Here is a 19,081-nt window from a genome sequence, read left to right as displayed (position 1 = left end):
ATGCACTGTGAGAGATTGTACCAAGTAGAATTGATTCAATAATGATAATATATAACTCAGAAATATCTCAATTTTTTTTAAACAGTTTTAGTGTAAGGAGTAATTTAATTTAATCAAATGTTACAATCGATGCACTATGAGAAATTGTACCAAGTAGAATTGATTCAATAATGATAATATATAGCTCGGAGATAGATCTCAATTTTTTAAAGCAATTTTAGTGTAAGGAGTAATTTAATTTAATCAAATGTTACAATCAATGCACTGTGAGAGATTATACAAATTGTTTAACCAAGTAGAATTGATTCAATAATGATAATATATAGCTCAGAGATATCTCAATTTTTTTTAAACAGTTTTAGTGTAAGGAGTAATTTAATTTAATCAAATGTTACATGTGAGAGATTGTACCAAATAGAATTGATTCAATACTGATAATATATAGCTCAGAGATATCTCAATTTTTTAAGCAGTTTTAGTGTAAGGAGTAATTGTTACGATCAATGCACTGTCAGAAATTATACAAATTGTTCAACCAAGTAGAATTGATCCAATAATGATAATATACAGCACAGAGAGAGAGAGGTCTCAATTTTTTAGTAATTTACACACCAAGAGAATTAAAAATACGAAGTATAGTATAATTTTGAAGCCCGACAGTCAACAGGACTTCGTACGGAGACAGTTGGGTGGATCAGAGAAATACAGGGGTGAGTATGTGGATCCATCGCACGTGCAACGAACGCAGTATCGTACGGAGGATGGTGGCGGTTTAATTTTTGATGGTGGACACTGAGGTGGCTCTGGGCAAGGACGTGGTAAGCAATTAACGACGTACAACGAAGGTGGCTTTGGTGTTTCTGGACGTTGCCTGCATATCTAGAAATGAAATAGAAATCGTTCGTCAGTGAAAATTAGAAACATTTATTTTGGAAGAGCTTGTGCATCGAGGAAAGAGACGAAGAAGTTCCACGAAAATACGAGTATGTGCTCTGAGAGGGTTAACGTTAGAAATTTGAAGTATTTTGAAACGTACGAAAGGTAGACAACACGGAGGAGGACAACATTTCGGAGGTGTTGGATATTGTTGAGGAGGTGGACAACCGTATTTTGGGCAATAGAATGGCGGAGGCTTGCAGTGATAACACACCGGAGGTAGAGTGCTAGGGCAACACCCTATTTCCTCGTGGCAAGGCATTTTTATTTTATCGGAGGATTTATTCCCACGAAGATTGGAGGTAACGTTCGATAGAAAAATATATCAAATGTACAGCATCTTGTCAATTACAAATTGTATTCGATCGATGACGAAACAACTTTGAAATTTAAAATGATAAAATCACACAAAAATTTCGAAAGGATCTTTTTTTTTTTAATACCACGACAACTTATACATTTGTCCTCGTATCGATTACGTTTCTTTTGTTTTTAAATCGGACATATTCACGCGGTGTGTCCGATTGCTTCCTTTCCAGTATTTAATCCAATATAATTCTTTGTTTATTCGTCGCAGAAGTTACAAGAAACAAGAAAGTTATAGTTAAGTACAAATTATGTATTTTACGTCTTTGTTGCTTTCAAAATTTTACACTTGAAAGAGAAGAAAAAAAAGAAAGGATACAAAAAATATAAATACGCGAACAAAGAGTTACTCTCCACGCATAACGAGCAGAAATATTTATAATTTATTAGTATAAATATAAACAAATTGACCTTCCGCGAGAGTCGAACAACCTCGCGCAACGAGGGGTTATTTTCGATGGTTGGATCTCCGGTGGTGGGCAGCGTATCGATCGTGGATAATAGCAGGGTGAATACTTGGGTCTGTGAAAAGGAATCTGTAACATTATCGTACATACACATGCACGCATGTCTTTGTACTCGAAATATAAAAATATTCCATCAACGTACCCGTTGCATGTGCGCGTAACTTGAAAACGGACCGAAGACGTGCCGCTGATCGGCGGCTGAATATTTGGACACGGTGGACACATTGGAAAACAGGTTCTCCGCGATTCGCAACGCGAAGGGTGGCTGGGAGGATACATGGACAGTGCATCTTCCAACGTCGTTGACATTTTCTCCCCTATCGTTTTCGAACGACGAATTTGCACGGAATCGTTTTAGAGAAGATCGGTTTCGTATCGAAGAAAACTTACTGAAATTTTCGAGGTTACTCGAGTCATCGAGTTGAACATTGCGCGAAGAAAAGCTTTTGTTTCAAGCGCAAGGGTTATGAAGACGTTGCAGAGCAATGAAAGAAGACAGTCTGGTAATCACAACAGATATTATAATAAATCATATCTTTACAGAGGCAGATACATTGTAAAACAAAGATACTTTCACGAAATATACACGCAGTCGTACATTGATCCAAGGAATCGATCGGCGAACACTATTATGTACAACACAACCACGGAAGCGTGCACGATGTCCTTTGTTCGAAAGAATTCGCAGACAACGCGAATTTTGTTGTTTTTTTTTTTCCTTGCACTTTTCTCAAATTTGGCACGTTGTGCACCTCGTTCGTTATATTCTTTCTGCTTCTTTTTCTTTAATTTACAGAGTTTCCGCTGTGCTCGCGTTCAACAATTTGACCAATTGTAAATTCGCTGGCCTTCGATCGACTTCTCAGTCGCTTCTCGCTACTCGTTGCGACAAATTAATTTCATCCTTGCTCTCGCCTTTTTGCTCAGAAGCAGAGGCGGAGGAAAAGAACAATATACCGATAATAAAAACAAATCTGATCGGTTTCGATCACAACGCTTGGAACAGAAACAAAGTTGAGACGTTCTCATTCAGTTTGATTTCGACTCTAGCCAAATGAACGTAGTACGTCGATACAAAGGGAAAGAAAACGTGGAAAGATAGAGACGAGAAAATAATAAGTACTTAAGGCGACGATAATATTACGTCATAAACAAATCGCTATTGTGTACAATAGAGTCTTTCGTAGCTCGTTCTCTGAAACTAACGTCGAGAATCGAGCTACGTGGATCGGGAATCGTTTCGCAAAGCATCGTTTTCGGATCAGTTAAGTTTCAGACGACGCAAATCAATCCAAACGAGTGCTTTGCCAGTTCGTTTTCCCAAACGAAGAGACAGAAATAAAAAAAAAAAAAAGTGTGAAAAAGAGAGGAAAAAGCCAGCTGCGCTGTTAAATAATATTTAAGTACATCGATCAACCAACGTTCCTTTCCTTTTCCTTTTCACGCGTTTCTCCTTCTTCCGTACAACTTCTGCGAAATGTATCTGGCGATCGCTGTTTTTTTGTGCTATTCTCGACAATCGTTTCTCGTTTTTACTTTACTTTATATTCGTTTTCCCCATTCTTTCGCGTGTCGTTCTTTTTTTTTTTTTTTTCACTTCTGTTGCTTTTGATTTGCCGGACGGACAGAAGGTAACTCGAAAGATGAAGCTCAAACCTCGCCACCAAACGATCGAGAACGATATCGGGTTGTTGGATCTCCTCTTATACGATCACGCGTTCCGTCCCACGATGACACAGTTGCTTGGGAGTCTGTTCAGAATTGACCGATCACTCGAACAAACTCAAACACTGCTCGAGGCTCGACTTTCTTATTTTTGATTCTTCTTTTTTTGTTTTCTTTTTTTTTTTCAAACTCGGCCTTGCACGTTTGGTTACAGAATTGTGCAGAATTCAAAGACCGATGCCAGCTCGCGCGAAACGAACGAGAAGGGCCAAAAAATTTCGAGCAGACCGAATCCATTCCGAGCAGATCCGTGCATACGCACTGTCATCGAGTACAAAGTATTCCTAAAATATAGAAGTAATGACGCGATTTGTGCTGAGAAACGCTAAACGAACTATTTACAAGGACAACTTACGAATTACAACTCGAACGAAAAATCTCGGCAACGAAGAACGTCATTTCCGTTTGCATTAGGATCATCGTCGGCTCGGTGAACATTCTCTTCTTACTCAACATTCATACACGCACGCTTCTTCACTCACTCTTCTTCTCTTTCTTTACCCGTTCAATTTCTCTCTCTCTCTCTCTCTCTCTCTCTCTCTCTCTCTCTCTCTCTCTCTATCCGTGCCTTTCTATTCGTCATCTTTCTCTTTTCTGCTTTTTTAAATAACTACTATTTACATACGATGCACACACACGATTCGTCGTTCAAACAACGATCGAACACGTACCCTCATTCTCGTCGGCGACGAGAGATCATTCTACCTCCTTCTTCTTGCCCCTCGTTCGACGTCAACCCCTCGCAACGTGACGTGACATATGGCATTTTGGTATCATGCCTTCTGAATCTTCACGGTTGAGGAAAGTCTGAAGAGTGGATTTATCACATTTGTCACGGGATAAGGGCATTTGAGAGAACTCTGTGTATGTGTGTGTGAACTATAAGAATATTTTCAAGACCAATTCAACAATATATCACGCACACGCGTTTTCCATTAAATTAAGTAATTAAAATGCCGTCTGATACAAATGCGGTCCTCTTCTATTATTCTTACGTGAGTAGAAAAATCTCCTGCAAACAGTTACTTTGTAAATTGCCCTCGTCTCCTGTTCTTCTCATCTGGATCTTTTCCAAAGAGCTTCTACGTACTTTGTACTTTCTACTCAAGCCTTCGGTCAAACCAATTTCCAAGAATTTCCATTTTTTTTTTCTTTTTTTCAAAAACAAAGGGAATAACTATATGCCTCGTTCCTCTTTGAACGTGAGAACGTACACGGCAAGGGGTTGAGTATCATCATCATCGATTACAGTATACTTGGAGAAACGAAAAGCTCGATCGTCAACTGAAGACTCAGAGAAGCTTTGTAAGACACAACATCAACCCCAATCATTGTTCATCTTTATATATAGGACGTGGAGAGCATCCGACAATGCCTCCGTAATCGTTTCAACACCGACATAACTATATAACAAACCGTACAGTGCTGTAAGTTCACGTCAGAACGTCACTCCGTGTATCGTTGCTCTCGTGTTGGCTCGCGGAAAGTACGAGCCTTGCAGAGTATCTCATCGTCACTCTTGCATCTACTTTTCCAATTTATGTCTCTCTCTGTGTGGTTTCAAGTGGAAGCACCTTTCTGCAAGCGTTCTAGCTGCGTGAACTATCTCCTAAACGGCGACGTTTTACAGATATTCCGTTTTGCATTCTACAACGCGTTATCGTGAGATTGTGCAGATCCGCAAGTATATAGAAACCTTGTAACGTAGATATTTGTCTGCAGACAATGTCTGCGACGCCTGCACGATGCAGACAGTGCAATAGAATATACAACGCAGATCAAATTTTCCTTTAGAAAAAAAAAAAAAAACTTCAAATCTGTCAAACTCTCACTTGCGTTACAGGCTACGGCGTCGCCCAAACAAACGTTGCGAACGCTTTAGTCTGTATCTCACGCGTGTTTCCTCGTGGCCGCTGGAAAGCTCGAACTGCTCGTATTACATATTTAGATATTTAGACAACGATAGCGTGTAACGTACTGACTCTAGAAACTTTTTTTTTTTTCTTTTTCTTTTTTAACATCTAATCTTTGCTCGTAAGTACCCTAAGTTGTGTGTATGCGTGTATTTAGGATTCGTGTGATTAATTCTGTCGGCTAAGGAACGATAGACTCTGCGCTAACCCAAGCTCGCTTGCTTTCACGTTTACCAGACGGAAAGTTTTCAGCAATTCATCTGTTTTTTTTTTCTTTTTTTCCTTTTTTTTTTTTATTTTTCTGAGCAAAAGATTTGCGACAACCGGCCGAATTTCCCGTCCATCGCGTTTAAGTACTGGCCACGCCACATCTCCTCGCGTGTGTATCACAGTCCGCCATTTTGGTGTTCAGTCGTGTCGCAAACGCCTGGCTATCGAATTAGGACAGTGTATTTTTGTATTTTCACCGAAATTGCAAACCCGCTAAATCAAGTCGAGTGTCGAGTCCCAATGAACGAGTGAATACGTTCTCTAGATAACGTTAAAAAAAAAAAAAAAGAAAAAAACGAGATCTATTGAAAATTTTTCAGTGGCCTAAAATCGATGGCCAAGGGTTGCACACACGTCGGTGTCCTTCTCTTTCTCTCTCTCTTTCTATCTACTCTTCTATCTAAATTCTTCCTCTTGCTCGTCAATTCCTCGATACCTCGAGCCGGGTAAGTTCGACAGAATTTTTCATTCGTACACGTTGCCCGCCCATCGACCATTCGACAAGGAAAATAACAACTTTTTTTCGTCGAGCGGACCATGCTACCAGCATCGTGTTTTAATTTATCGTTATATCTTTTACGATATATATATTTATATTTTTATATATATATATATTTTTCGGCGTTTTTTTTTTTTTTCTCTTTTACTGTTATTTTCGACAAAACATCAGATTGGTGCGGCATAATCTTGGGTGCGTAGAAATTTTTCTTCATCATGCAGAGAACGACGATAACCGTATTCAGTCTAAACTACTCGAGATTACTGTTGCACCTCGTTTCGATTAAGTACTCTCAGTGACAGACATTTAAGTTTAATGTTATCGATTACCAGAGCGATGGTAATCTAGCTTCCTCTGCGAACAATGTGCGACGACATCTAGAAACAGTTATCGTACGATCCAGATCGATCGGCCGACCTGGACCCCTTGTATCCAAATAAAATCCACGTTTGCCAACGCGATCAGGGCGCGTGGTCCCAAAGACACGATTCTAACAAGTTCTCTGTCCCTCCTCTCTCGTATCCAAATTTTCGAGGTCATCGAGGCTGTGTGCGCGTAATCTACTAACGTCTAAAGAAAAAAAAAAGAAAAAAAAAAAAAAGAAGAAACGACGCTTCTTTGCGGGTACGTGTTTTGTGCTCATTTGCTGCTACATCATCATTGCTACTAAACATATCTCTTCGAGATCGATACGCCGCTCCTCTTCGTTTCCTCTTCGAAGAATCTTCGTTACGTCCAAGTACGATGCTTGGAATCTACAATGTCTCGTCCCGACCGGAATACTATCCTCTTGCCAGAGAATCCTCGCGACTCCGTCAGAGGTTGAAGCGTTCTACGTGTAATACTTCCGGTCATGCGAGAGATCGAAGCGTGGAGAACGGACGTGGGGCCGTCACTATGTACTCGAACGGAAGTACTTGGCCACGCTGTTGACGAACTCCTGGCGCTACAATTGTACCTGGAACGCTTGGGTGGCGTTTGGCATTATAAAGGGGTTCGTCGTGCTCGATTGCCTCAGGTTTCTCGCCGCTATCTCTGCCCATTCCGCGTCGAAGGGATCCGAGGGACCGGTCCTGGTTGCCTGTCCCATCGCTGCTGAACCGAGCGACAAGGCTCGCGCGTGAAGCGGTGGCGCTCGTCGAGGGCTCGTTTGCCCCTGAGAAGGAGATTGCACTGAAGATGGCACCGAACTGGTTATACTACCTAGCCACTGCTCTGGTTTCGGCAACGTGGCTGTCGTTGAAACTGGCTGCACCTGAAACGGCAAAACAGGTTAATTACACTTATAGCACATAGAGTGACAAAGTCTGTCTATCAGTATTGGCAAGTACCTAACTCTAACAAGCTCAAAATTTACTCACCGCTGGTGTGGATATAGTATTGGGTACTGGAGTTTGGCTAATCTGGCTGGTATCGTTGATAATACTGCCAGAGAGAGCCGGAGAGACAGACGCCACGCTGGTGGTCGGTGAACTCGTTTTCGGTGTTATCGAAGAAGTCACTGGTATCGACGACCTGTTCACAGCTGTGGTGGACGCGTTCCCTAAGGAAGACGTAGACGCGGTGCTAAAGGCCGGGCTGGCCGAAGGCGGTGTCCCAAAGACACCTACGGTAGTGGTTGGTGCGGGAGTGCTCATAACTATCGGCGAAGGCGCGTTCGTCCTTGGAAGAATGGGGCTGATGTTGCTGGTTTTGTTTAGAATCGGCGTGAGCCTGTGATTCGATGCCAGAACGGGCGACGAAGCTTCCTGCCAGCTGGGTCCAACGTGGTTCAAATTACTGAGATCGTCGTTTTTGTCGTTGTTATTGTTGTTGTTGTTGTTGTTGTTCAGACTTGGACCGTTTTGCAGCTTTAATTCATCCAAGGAGTTACTGCTCGTCACTGCAGGGAAATATAAGGATTTGCATTTGACAAATTCATTCTTTTGAGTAACGAATGAAATAAAAGGAAAATTCTTTTTCAATTTTATTCTACTTTTATTCTCTCGAGTTTGTCACAAATTGTCACTGTGATAAAAAGATTCTGGCACAAATTCGCAATGTACCTGGTGGAGTTTTGTTAGCAGTGGTGCTACTGAACAGTTGCTTAGCAACAGAGCTTGTACTGCTCTGCGTAGGAATTGGTCCAAAGTCGTCGCTGCTTGAAAGAAGAGAAAGCCCTTGTGAAAGCTGCTGACACATCGCTGATACACTGTCTTGGCCACCAGGCGATATTTCAGGTATCGGACTGACTGTAAGAATATATAAAAACGAAATTCTAGTACAATCGAGTTCTGTGAATTTCTGGGTAACGAACATTGTCAATATATCATAATTTGGTGCTTCGAACTGGTGCTTGGAACTACAAAACGCATGCTGTAAATACGTGAACACGCGTTAAGTGTCTAACAGTGGTATACAATACGTTAATAGAAACTGATGGTTCGGACAATTACAGATTTGTATCATTTCATGAATTTGAAAGAATAAGAAAGATCTTATTTTGGAACAAACAATTTGGAGTACTAAAGTACTAAATAAGTGTTCAATTTTTCAGGTAATGAAATGTTTTTTTTTCTTGTAGATAATTCATAATTTTATACACATATAATTATGATTCAATTTAAATAAATTTCACCCTAAGAAATAATCAATATCATTTTCATTTATTTTGCAGAATAAAAGAGTACAAACCTGTAAATTCCGACATCATTTTGTCTTTCTGTTGTGTGTAAAAAACGAACTACCATTTCAGAAAATAAAACTCAAAGCAAGAAGGTACTTCTCAAAACGAAGACATTTAAAAAGAGCTACAGGTTTCGTTTGCTATCGTTAAAGAACGTTGTACTTTTCTTTCCACTTTCTCTACTCTATCAATTCGTTTAACTATATTTAAACGAATAGACTGTCGTACGATATACAACTGTATATTTAAACACAAGGGAGAAAAGAAACGAGCACCATCCAAGAACATCAAAGGAGGATCAGGCAATAATGGACAATTAACAGAATAGGGAATAATGACCTTCGTCATATCCTTCGAATTCTGTTGCAAAAATGAAGAATTATTCACATTATTCGATATTCGTTGAGAGTGGTTTTAGATATATTAATACATTTAAAGCACGATTTCTTAGAATATCTCTAGACGACTCTAAGCCGAGGATCTTAACGTATCATTATGAAAATATTATCATGTATTCAATTTTTAATCACACGGTAGATATAATAAATGTTCAACGATATATTTCAAATCTCCAATCTGTCTTCCACTCGTAATACTCGTAATACTCGAATTCCTCAACTGCAATCAATACAAATATACTTTTACATTCTACGTGTGAAGTATAGCATCGGATAAGATGATCGCAGATATATTTGCGTGGTTACTTTCCCATTGGAAATTATAGAATTATATAATTACGAAATTAAGAAAGGAAAGTTATCGTAGTACAAGTATAAAATTGTTACAAATAAGAGTGTTTACCCGGTGGCTTCAAAGGTACGATGTGAGACATAGCAGAGGGCAACCGTGACAAGTCCGTCGGCTCGAGACTGTGGCTACGTGTACGTTCGAAATTACTAGGAAGATCGTTTATCCGTAAGCTGAGTTGTCTCTTGAACGGCGACGCTTGGTTCAGCTGCGTGAAACCGCGGAAAGAACCCTGTCGTTCGAGCATCGAGGGAGTGGCGTGCGGCCTCTCGATCGCGAAAGGATTGTAGACTTGCTTCATAGGAGGTACATCTACAACAATCGCAGACAATTGTTGAAGATACACGGACGTGATCCTGTTTCATTTTCAACGATCTACATCTGCCATAAACACCGACCCACGGCACGCTCGCGCGAATCCTGCAAACGTTCGGTCAGAGACGGATGCTTGAAACTGCCGCTCCTGGTGAAGGTTGAAGTCTTCGAATCGAACGTCATCGTGACACCGCACTCCTTGTCCCTTCGTTGCTTCCTTTCCAGACAGGCAGCGAAAGCGCAGCCCACTGCATGACTCAAACGCTCTCCCTGAAGAAAGACAAGTCGTTTCAATTGCTCTCTTTCCCAACGTCGTGGAATTTCGTTTTCAAACGGGGAACAGTAAAAATTATTTATCTCCGATACAAAACAGTGGTAAGGAAATTTTGTACGTACCGACTCTTTCAACGCGAGGAAACCGTGACACATCCACCGCCTGGTCGTGCCGTCTCTACAGATGTAACTGAACCCCTTCTCGTGATTTCGATCCGGAGCGCAAAAGGAAACCTTTTCTATCGTCTGATCGACGATCAGCCCCTTTGTCTCGTCCTCGACGACCCGCAAACCGTCCCCCGACACGTGCAGCACCGCGCGTACAGGCCGTCGTCTCGAATTCTGCAAGAATTTTCTTGTAAAAATCCATTCTGTCACTCTGACTCTTTCAAAAGAGTCAAACTTCTCTAAGGTAATTTTAACTTACCCTGAGCACTTTCAGAGCTTCCTCGCACACTTGCATACCCCTTGACTCGAACACCTCGACACATCCTAGGTACTGTATTACAAAAATGTAAAATTAATTGGACGAAGTAATAAAAGAAGAGGCGTGGCTCGAGGGACACGTAGAGAATGATTTACAAGAGACAAGGCATTGTGCATCAAGAGAAGTATAATAGGATGCTTGTTATTATTGGAGTATCGACTGTACGTGCCAATTTTACAGTTGTTGGCTGTTCGATTTTCTATTGCAAGTTCTCGCGCATGCGATGCATACGAATACTTTTTACCAATCCATGTCTAAGTGTAAGTTTGGGAAAGCTTTCAGATTTCAAGTTTAGCTGATGGGTGAAGTAGCTTATCTATTGGCAAAGCAAACTTCAAATTTAGTTGATAGATTAAGCAGCCTTTTTAATTAGTATATTTCAAATTTAGCTGATAGATGAAGCAGCTTATTTATTGGCAAAGCAAATTTCTAGTTTAGCTGATAGATTGAACAGTCTTTTTTATTAGCAAATTTAAAATTTAGCTGATAGATGAAATAGCTTATTTATTGGCAAAGCAAATTTCAAGTTTAGTTGATAGATTGAACAGCTCTTTTATTAGTAAATTTCAAGTTTAGCTGATAGATTAAACAGTCTTTTTTATTAGCAAATTTCAAGTTTAGCTGATTGAACAGCTCTTTTATTAGTAAATTTCAAATTTATAGATGAAGCAGCTTATTTATTAGTAAAGCAAACTCCAAGTTTAGCTGATAGATGAAGTAGCTTATTTATTGGCAAAGCAAATTTCAAGTTTAGCTGATAGATGAAGCAGCTTATTTATTGGCAAAACGGATTTCAAGGTTAGCTGATAGATGAAGTAGTTTATCTATTGGCAAAGCAAACTTCAAGTTTAGCCGATAGATGAGAAAAAAACCGGTTTTGGAAGGAAACCTCACCTTAACGTGGAAAGCGCAAGTAGCTGAGCGAACAGCCGTTTCATCTGCCTGCCATTGATGCGGTTTACTCGATTCCGGTACGTGGGGATCTTTTCGCCGTCGGAAGCTATCGCGGAAACTCCGTCGTAGTCGGTCCATCCTCTTTCCCGGCGATTTCTCGCGCTTCTGCAAAAATACAAAAGAAGTTGGAGATCAATTTTCCATCATCGGCAAGTAAACAAATCGAGGAGGTTCAGATTAATTCTTCTCTTCGATATATCAACAGCAGAGCTACCAAAAAACGATCGAAATGGCCAATTTATAATTTCTGTTAAATGCGAAACAGTGTGTTCTTAGAGGTCTAAGTAATTTTTCGTAAAATGTATGTAGATAAAAGCTTAGTATGCTCTGTTGTACAAAGTTCTTCTATTTCCTTTTTTTTCTTTTTTTTACTTCAATGTCTCTCTCTTCGATTGGTTCTAACGTTAAAAATGTTCCAGAATTCCGGAAATAGATGGAGCGTGTGTTTCAGAGAACATGTCACCTAACAAGTGAAAGAAAAAAAGAAAAAAAAAAAGAAAAATATGGCCCGAAGAAAAGAAAAGCCACCGCAAAATTTTAGATTTCGTCTCTTCCACGATGATTATGTGTGTAACACGGACCATCATGGCGTTTCTGGAGATTTGCGAATGTTCCCAGAGGACGAGCACTTTGACCTCGAGTTCCCCGAGGAGTCGTTAACAGTTGGCCTTGAGAAAAAAAGAAAAAAGAAAAAATAGAAGGCAACTAGTGTCTGGCCTGCCTGACAGAACAGAGTCGAGGTCTTACAATGGCATGTGATCGAATCTTGGCCTCGGTTCCCAACGAATCTTTTATATCAGAACCCTCCGACGAACTCTCCCCTAGCATGAGGATCTACCCCTCCTAAATCGTCACCCCTAAGAACCGGCCAACGGATCCAAGAACCCGAGGTTGAGAAAGTCTTCTCTCTGTTTCGTTTCACTTTCGTCTCTGTCTTTTCTTTCTGCTTCGGATTCTGCTGATGAACAGAAGTACGCTTGTACATAGGTTTTAAAAGGTGTCGTTTGAGCGATCGAACGTCTTCTTTGTATTAAAATAAAATAGGTCTCTCTCGAGGACGACCAGACGTGGTGTGTACATTTAAACTTGTCCAAGGGTCACGTTCCTTCGTCTTTCAAAAATCTGATTCTTTCGTTGATGATACGCTATATTTTGACAATTTGTACAAGTTGTACGAGCTAACTTAGAAATGATACACGTGAATGATTCGAGTTTTCGACACCAGTTTTCGATAGTACAATACGTTATTAAATGGCTAGTAGAATGGAAAATAATAGTTTAATAATAATTAGACAGGTAAAAAAAATTTTTCATTTTTCATTCTTGTCGCATATGAGCAAATACTCATTGTCGGTATTCAGGTTAATTATTTTGCTTAATTCAACTTCTCAATTTTATCAAAATCAATTATTTCGGCATGTTAATAAAATTCTATGATTTTTCACTTAATAGTCTTTATATTATGACAGTACGAGTATAAAAAAATTATTTTAATTAAAAAAATTAAAATAATATTATAATAATATTATAATTAATATGATGTTTCATTAAAAAATTCCCTAATTCTTTTTCACTTAATAGTCTTTATATTATGACAGTACGAGTATAAAAAAATTATTTTAATTAAAAAAATTAAAATAATATTATAATAATATTATAATTAATATGATGTTTCATTAAAAAATTCCCTAATTCTTTTTCACTTAATAGTCTTTATATTATGACAGTACGAGTATAAAAAAATTATTTTAATTAAAAAAATTAAAATAATATTATAATTAAGAAATAATATTATATTAGAAATTATAATATTATAATTAATATTATAACAATATTATAATTAATATTATAACAATATTATAATTAATATTATAATAATATTATAATTAATATGATGTTTCATTCAAAAATTCCCTAATTCTTTTTCACTTAATAGTCTTTATATTATGACAATACGAGTATAAAAAAATTATTTTTATTATAAAAATTAAAATAATATTATAATTAAGAAATAATATTATATTAGAAATTATAATAATATCATAATTAATACGATATAGTGATAATATAATTATAATCAATAAATACCATGTGTAATATAATAACACAATAATCAATAAGATGTGTCGCAAGATCAAATGAGAAGAGAGAAGAGATGTTTTAAACATTTGTTGCGCAACTGGCTCATGTAATATCATTCAGCTCGTCAAATTTCTGATTTTTTTCACTGATAAACCAAACGCAAAAGCAAGAAGCTAAAAAAATATAAGACCGTGGGCTTGTGAAATCCTCGTGAGCTAAATAACAAGCCTCAACGATATCATCAAGACCCTACAACCATAGATATCGTAAATATTTCGTCCTCGAGCGAGAGAATATGGGGTGCGAGAATTCCCAAGCGAACGAGCGATATCTTTTAATCCCACCTTTTCATCGCCTCGTCGTTTATTCGATCCATTGAACAGAGAAAATATTGGCATTATACTTGGAATTGTAAATGACGATGTGTCGAGATGTTTGAAATTGTGTACGGAAAGGAAATTAACTTGTATCGTTATGTAAGCATTTTTTTTTTTTTTTTTTTTTTTTAGGACAAATTTTATGAAACTCATATTACATGCATAGATACGTAGATGACTGTCATTGATATCGTCACAAATATTGCATTATTGCGCAGAAAGCATCTAGTTTCCTTTTCAGGAAAAAAAAAAAAGTAAAATTTATGCTCTTTGCATACAGATTTTATTGATCAAGGTATATATTATATAGTGTACGTTACTTTAGCTAAGAAATTCCGGCGAGAGGTTATAAGACTTTAGATCTCATGCATACGAAATTCTCTAGGAACGTATGAATTTTAATAAGATGTTCTCTCACCGTATATTTTTTTTTTCCTCTTCTAGGAAGAAAAAATTGTGTAAGCAACAAATCATACTGCAAGCAACGAACTACAGGAAGATGATGCAGAAGGGGACGAGCAGAACTTTATAGCGTAAGTGACCTAATTTTTTAAATTAAGTCAAATTTAAGGCGTTAGGAACTTTTTAATTAGAGATTTTTTCCATTTTTTTTTCTTTTTAAATTGCGCAAGCAGAATTTCACAGCGCGAGCGACTTAATCTTCGAAATCGAGTCAGATTCAAGGTGCGTTGGTATTTAGTACGTTTTTATTATTAATTAATACTAAAACCACAATTTTAGAAATAAAATTGTAATATTATATACAAATAAATTTACAGTTTATCCCATAAATTTTTACATAATAAAATTAATTAAAGAATAATATTTTAGAAAATTGTAATATTATATAAATAACTTTACAGTTTATCCCATCTTTTTTATTTTGCAAAAAAAAAATATATATATATATATATTTAGATCAGATAAGAAAATAGAAAATAAGTTTACAGAAGTAAAATGTATGTAAAATTTAAAAATAGTCAAAGCAACATAGTTTTTTAATACAGCGTTGCTGTAACGATAATTGGAATGAATGAGAGAAACGAGTGAGTGAGAAAAGAGGAAACAAATATGTACACCAAGTCCACATTTCATGGCTCTAAGGCCGAGATAAAGTTTATTACTACTATATATATTTAGATCATTCACTTTCGAGGTAATTAAAATTATTAAAATTAATTAATTAACCGCGATACGAAAAGGTACAAAATAAATTTTACTTTATTTATTTTTAAATTTAGAAAGGTTTCTCTCAAACGCAAAAACATACAATCCACGCGTCCGAATAGAATTATTATCCTTAGTCGACAACGAAACAACACTAGAACGCGATATTTGATCTCTACGCGTCTCGCGCGTAGTTTGCAGAAAACGCGTTCCAAGACCAGGCAAATATTGTCACGTACTCGAGCAACGATCCTTGGCTGAAGGCTAGATAGTTCCCGTTCGTCGAACAATAATGAATCTCGGCAGCTGTAACGATCACGAACCAATTCACGGACCGCTATGAAAATAATCGCGCGGCGACCGAACTCGAGGACACGTTTTTTCCTCCCCCGATAAGTAAGCGATGGCAATCGAACGCGAGGACTGGGCTAATGGTTAAAACGTGCGAAAGCAAGCACTCTTGATCCCAATCCGATTACCCAGGCTGTTTGCTTAGCCTGGTAATAGGCTTACGAGAGCGTTAGAATCAGAACGAGCCAAGGGAATCGTCGCGATGAGATTCGATTCATGCAAGATGGCACCCACGTGCACCGCCGCTCCCTGCACTTCAAACAGATCATCGTTCCGAGGAGGATCGATAAGTGGTCACACGACGACTCATATGACGGCCATATGACGAGAGTTTCGCAATGAGTTCTGGCGAAATCTTGTGCCAAACTTGTGGATCTTTTTTTTGACTAGTGTAGCAAGAAGAAATGGTACTCAACTGGACGTGGGGATGTGATTTCGTCACAAAATGGACGAAATATAGGTCCATAATTATATAGCTTGTATAAATTAATAATATATAAATTAGATTTATAAATAAATTAAACAAAGTAAGTTATATATAAGTAATTAGATCTATAATTTGTATATAAGTTAAAGTAAATAACTTATATATAATTATATAAGTTGTAAGTAACTTATATATAATTATATAACTTGTAAGTAATTTATATATAATTATAAGTTATAAGTAAATAATATTATAATTATATAATTATAAGTAAGTTATAAGTAACTTATATATAATTATACAAGTTGTAAGTAACTTATATATGATTATACAAGTTGTAAGTAATTTATATATGATTATACAAGTTGTAAGTAACTTATATATGATTATACAAGTTGTAAGTAACTTATATATGATTATACAAGTTGTAAGTAACTTATATATAATTATACAAGTTGTAAGTAACTTATATAATTATATAAGTTATAAGTAAGCAACTTGTATATAATTATATAAATTATAAGTAAGCAACTTATATATAATTATACAAGTTATAAGTAACATATACAAGTTAATAACTTATATATAACTATATAGTTTATAAAGGAATCAGATCTATAACTATATAGTTTATATATAAATTAGATCTACAACGCAATTATCAGTTTAAATTATCGACAATTTTTCATCGTCGTCGGTACAATTGTGCTTTTCACTGGATATCTGAGAGCACGTTCTCTCAATGGACATGTTTATAATTGAATTGCACGCGTAATTATAATATCGAGTAGTAACGTAATCGATTGGCAATTGGAGATGAAAGTATTCTTGATGAAAGGTGAAATAAAATTGTGACGGGTTGGTCGACCCGTAAGATTCAACTGTTGTGCGATCTACGATTGGATTCGCCGATTGAATTACGCTCGCCCACTGATTCACTAATGAAAAGCTATCAACGCTGCTATTTCGTGATCAACGAACCCCAAGTTAAGTTATGTGCGTGAATGTTATTCTCCCAATCACGCACTCTCGGTACACACGGTGTCAAATAGTATCATATTCCATTGAATTTACCGATTTTCAACTTTAACTAATCGATTAATGAAACGAGAAGAGGGGAAATTGAATTCTCGAAACTAGATCGACGATAGTTAGAAAAACAGAAAAGGGAAAGAAAGAAAGAAAGGAAAAATTCACTGAGTGAATCACTGTGCTGGATCGTCTGGGCACGCTTTGTTCGACATCTCCGACGATACTCGTAGCTTTCTTTTTCTCGAACTTTACCCATGAGCTGGACGATGAATAACGTCTCAACCATCCGGAAGTTCTCAGAAAGTTACAAAAAGTTTCTCGTAAAATAAAAGTTGGTGAAACGAAACTTCGCGCGAAGAAACTCTGTCACAAAATCATGAAATTTCAGAGCACTACCAGGGACTGAGCGATTGACCCGACGAATTAATTATAATTCTAAAACTAAGAACGAATCGATTGTATCCTCTTCTTTCTTTTCTTTCTACTTTCTTAAGTCGTCCTCCTTCATAAATTTAAATAACCTCGCAATAATCTTGCCATCTCTTGGTAATATCCGTTAGATATAAAAAGAATGAGCTTGTAATCACTCGATACTTGAATAAAATTACGTCTCAAGGAAACGAAGCCAATCTATGAAATCGTATTTTCTTTTAAAGTCGTCCCTCAATTGCACGTTGAGTGATTGCAGGGTCGCGCACTCTTACTCGTGTTCTCATTGTTATGTCATTCTCTATAAGAAATAAATGTTGCCTCCAATGCTATTGCAATGAAAGAATTGAGTTCTTTAATCAATATTGAACGAATATAATGAATGTGCAATTCAATATTTCAACGTAATTACATTCAGGAATACATAGGATGTTTATGCTATTAGTTTGATTAGTTATGATCGTTTTTACACCGAAAGATTCTGAATGGAACGGTCTGTGATCGTGAGTGAGTCATTCTGCAAAAAATGTCCGGCGCTTTTGAAACGAGCTACTTTGCTCAATAAAAAGCATCGACACGTGCCTTGGACTTTTACAAAATAAAGATCTTAGATAAATGTTACATTAACAATTTTTAACGTACATTTGGAAGGTGTCTTTTGAAATAATTCTTCACTTGTACGACAATAGATGTACGAGTAATCGCTCGAGAATGAACTACAATACACGAGGTAACATTGGCGCAACTTTGTTCTCATCACGCATACACCTGATGATTCATTATCAGCACTCGTTCCGTTTCAGTCGGTTCATCATATATTTTCTTTTTTTTCCCCCTTTCAATTCATCGTGCATTTCCTTCTTTGTGCAAAGGATAAATTAATCGCGTCAAAAGAAGCAAACAACGAGTCGATTACCCATTTTTTTGGACGTGATCTTTCAATGTCGTCAGAGTCCGAGTAATTAATCCCTTAAATGTTTGTGTCGAGTGTACTCGTCGTAGAAAATTCGCTTTTGCTATTTATTGTAAAATTTAGGTAAAAAAAATTATGTACACACATTTATAATTTTGGCACATTTTGGAATGTTTCAAGACAAAGAATATATGCAGTTGAAAATAACTTGGGAAATCTGACGCTAATCGATACAATGCAAAAAGCAAATTAAACTTATCCTAATCCACGTCGAGAATTTTTTGTTTCAAAATTATAATATATTCTCAGTTTTAAGTATATTTAAGTAAAACAAAATAGGCAAAACAAATAATAAATTTATTACTCCTCAATTATTTCTATCCAATGATATCGTACCGACGAGTTCAAAAAGAAAGCGACGAATTATTGTGTACGGTTCGGTCCCTCGTTATGGTCCGCAATCAATTGCCAGCGCAAGGGGTTAAGGATACCTACAAGTAATGTCGTTTTCTGACACTGTAGAAAATTTTACTTTCTTTAAAAGTTATTACAGCTTTAATCTGTAGTATAATTTAATAATAAACATAGTAAATGTCAATGTATTCAACTAGAATATAGGTTATATTAGGCACAACATAGGTTATAACATATTATATATTGTATATTACAGCATAACATGTTATAAT

The 19,081-nt window shown here is 37.0% G+C and overlaps 2 protein-coding genes across 6 annotated transcripts in view; both read right to left on the bottom strand.

The window, feature by feature from the left end:
• Positions 1-332: 332 nt before the first annotated feature.
• LOC122533833 (sperm mitochondrial-associated cysteine-rich protein-like) lies at positions 333-2,163 on the bottom strand. Its single transcript, XM_043663916.1, has 2 exons — positions 1,037-2,163; positions 333-879 (listed from the first exon to the last, which is right to left on the bottom strand). The coding sequence occupies exons 1-2, from the start codon at positions 1,196-1,198 to the stop codon at positions 661-663; spliced, it is 381 nt and encodes a 126-aa protein (XP_043519851.1). The 5' UTR covers positions 1,199-2,163; the 3' UTR covers positions 333-660.
• Positions 2,164-3,208: 1,045 nt separating this feature from the next.
• The window catches only part of LOC122533830 (protein numb), a 54,325-nt gene continuing 38,452 nt past the window's right edge, over positions 3,209-19,081 (bottom strand). For 3 of the 5 annotated variants that reach the window (XM_043663913.1, XM_043663912.1, XM_043663909.1), the window contains 9 exons: positions 11,558-11,722; positions 10,604-10,675; positions 10,300-10,518; positions 9,987-10,173; positions 9,643-9,900; positions 9,181-9,201; positions 8,222-8,407; positions 7,538-8,058; positions 3,209-7,431 (listed from right to left, as the gene is read on the bottom strand). In XM_043663913.1, the coding sequence (XP_043519848.1) occupies positions 7,123-7,431; positions 7,538-8,058; positions 8,222-8,407; positions 9,181-9,201; positions 9,643-9,900; positions 9,987-10,173; positions 10,300-10,518; positions 10,604-10,675; positions 11,558-11,695 (1,911 nt within the window). In that variant the 5' untranslated portion in view covers positions 11,696-11,722 and the 3' untranslated portion in view covers positions 3,209-7,122. Of the gene's footprint in view, positions 7,432-7,537; positions 8,059-8,221; positions 8,408-9,180; positions 9,202-9,642; positions 9,901-9,986; positions 10,174-10,299; positions 10,519-10,603; positions 10,676-11,557; positions 11,723-12,198; positions 12,218-19,081 lie in introns of those variants that run through there. The other 2 variants (XM_043663911.1, XM_043663910.1) reach the window with 2 other exon arrangements.

This window comes from Frieseomelitta varia, unplaced genomic scaffold (genome assembly GCF_011392965.1).
Source record: "Frieseomelitta varia isolate USP_RPSP 00005682 unplaced genomic scaffold, Fvar_1.2 scaffold_556, whole genome shotgun sequence".
NCBI lineage: Eukaryota > Metazoa > Arthropoda > Insecta > Hymenoptera > Apidae > Frieseomelitta > Frieseomelitta varia.
This window is presented reverse-complemented; position numbering and strand designations above follow the sequence as displayed.